Here is a 2076-nt window from a genome sequence, read left to right as displayed (position 1 = left end):
TGGTGAATAGGACCTGAGTCCAGTCCCCAGCCCTGCTTTAATGAGAGTAGTTCTCATTTTAATTGCTTTATTTGTCGAGCTTCCCTCTAAGAGTTCATTTGGAAAAAATAAAGTAGGGTCCGAGGCTAAAAAACTACTTGGCAACCATGGTCTAGGGGTCTATGGAACTCTGTGCTGGAGGTGGATCCAGTGGTAGCCATTCTTACGAGTTCTTTTGAGGAATCTTGATGGTAACTGTCTTCACCTCCGTGTAGGCCTTAAGCCCATCCTCCCCCAGCTCCCTCCCATTGCCAGATTCCTTAAACCCTCCAAAGGGCGTGTGGCAGGTGACAATGTTGTAGGTGTTTACCCACACCGTGCCGGCCTGGAGCGCCTGTGTGAAGTACATGGCCTTGTCCAGGTCCCGGGTGAACACGGCGGCAGCCAAGCCATACCTGGTGTTGTTGGCCCTCTCGATCACCTCCTCCATCTTCCTGAATTTAAATAAGGGCTGCACAGGCCCAAAGATCTCCTCTCTGGCGATCCTCATGTCATCCTGCACGCCACCAAAGACCGTGGGCTTGATGAAGAAACCGCGCTCCCCAAAACGTTCCCCGCCGCAGAGAAGTTGTGCCCCCTCCTTCTGGCCAAAACGGATATAGCTCAGGATTCGTTCAAACTGCTCTTTGTCCACCTGGGGCCCCTGCTGGGTGTCCGGCTCAAAGGGATTCCCGACTCTTCTCTGCTTAGCCTTCTCCACAGTTCTCTCAAGAAATTCGTCATAGATGGATTCTTCGACGAAGGTCCGGGAGCCCGCACAGCAGCACTGGCCCATGTTGAAGAACAGGGCTTCGTGGCACTGTTCCACGGCGTGGTCCATGTCCGCGTCCGCCAACACGATGCTGGGGCTCTTCCCACCCAGCTCCAGGGTGACTCTCTTCAGGTTGGAATCGCCAGCCGCCTTCTGGATCAGGTGGCCTACCTCAGTAGAGCCAGTGAAGGCGACCTTGTCGACATCCATGTGCTGGGCGATGGCGGCACCCGCCGTGGGGCCGTAGCCAGTGACAATGTTCACCACCCCAGGGGGAAAGCCCGCCTCTTTGATGAGGGAGGCCAAGTACAGGGCAGAAAGGGGGGTCTGCTCTGCCACCTTCATGACCACAGTGTTGCCGGTGGCCAGTGCTGGGGCGAGCTTCCAGCCCTGCATGACCAAGGGGAAGTTCCATGGGATTATCTGGCCGCAGACGCCGACAGGCTCGTGGCGGGTGAAGCAGAAATGCTCTCCATCCATGGGGATGGTCTTGCCGTGCCACTTGTCAGCCCAGCCAGCAAAGTACCGGTATACTTTGATGACCTCATCCAGGTCCAAGGCATAGGACTCCTGGAAAGGCTTCCCATTGTCCAACGTCTCCAGTGAAGCCAGGTGGACACGATCCCGCTCCACTAGGTCCGCCAGGCGGTTCAGCAGCCGGCCGCGCTCGGAGGCATCCATCCGGCGCCACGGAGACCCCAGGCGGAAGGCCTCGCGGGCTGCTTTCACTGCCCGGTCCACATCAGCCCGATCCCCTTCGGCCACGTGGCCAATGACCTCTCCCGTGGCAGGGTTGACTGTCGGGAAGGTCTTCTTGCTGGCGGCATCTTGCCACTCATTGTTGATGAACAGCTGGTTGTAGCGGATGTCTGGGTTTGGGTTGGGGCTTGGAAGGACGGCCGAGGAAGAGTATGGGGCGGTGCGGCCACGGAGGCAAAGCAGCCGGGGCACCAGGGGGCGCAGCATGCTCACGGCTCTGGAGCGGGACAGGAGGAACCAGAGTGAACAGATGAGAGCAGGCCAAGTGGTCTCCCAGAGGCCTGCCGGCTCAGAGGTTCCAAGATGCTAGCGTAAAGGGGTGCTACCTCTAACAATGCGGACCGTAAGGGCTACAAAGGCGTGGGTACATCAGGGCTGGGGGTAGGCAATAGTCCTAAAGAACTGTCTGGTTCCAACCTCCTCATGTCCCATCTATCCTCCAGCTCACTCCCTCACCTCTGCTGGGTCTTGGATCAAATGTCCCCTGCTCGGCAAGGCCTTCCCTGACTGTCCTTTATAAAATTTAT

General features: G+C 57.6%; 1 protein-coding gene across 1 annotated transcript; it reads right to left on the bottom strand.

The window, feature by feature from the left end:
- Positions 1 to 202: 202 nt before the first annotated feature.
- On the bottom strand, positions 203 to 1756 carry LOC111146290 (aldehyde dehydrogenase 1 family member B1). Its single transcript, XM_022501779.1, has one exon. It carries the CDS (start codon positions 1754 to 1756, stop codon positions 203 to 205), a length of 1554 nt encoding a protein of 517 aa, XP_022357487.1.
- Between the last annotated feature and the right edge of the window lie 320 nt (positions 1757 to 2076).

This window comes from Enhydra lutris, unplaced genomic scaffold, assembly GCF_002288905.1.
Source record: "Enhydra lutris kenyoni isolate GAN:26980312 unplaced genomic scaffold, ASM228890v2 scaffoldscaffold13, whole genome shotgun sequence".
NCBI classification, from domain to species: Eukaryota; Metazoa; Chordata; class Mammalia; order Carnivora; family Mustelidae; genus Enhydra; species Enhydra lutris.
The sequence above is the reverse complement of the archived record's forward strand: the minus strand, read 5'-3'. Positions and strand labels throughout refer to the sequence as shown.

Bases quoted from the DNA above. Each gene is read 5' to 3' on its own strand.
- LOC111146290 (XM_022501779.1), bottom strand. From the start codon at position 1,756: ATGCTGCGCCCCCTGGTGCCCCGGCTGCTTTGCCTCCGTGGCCGCACC.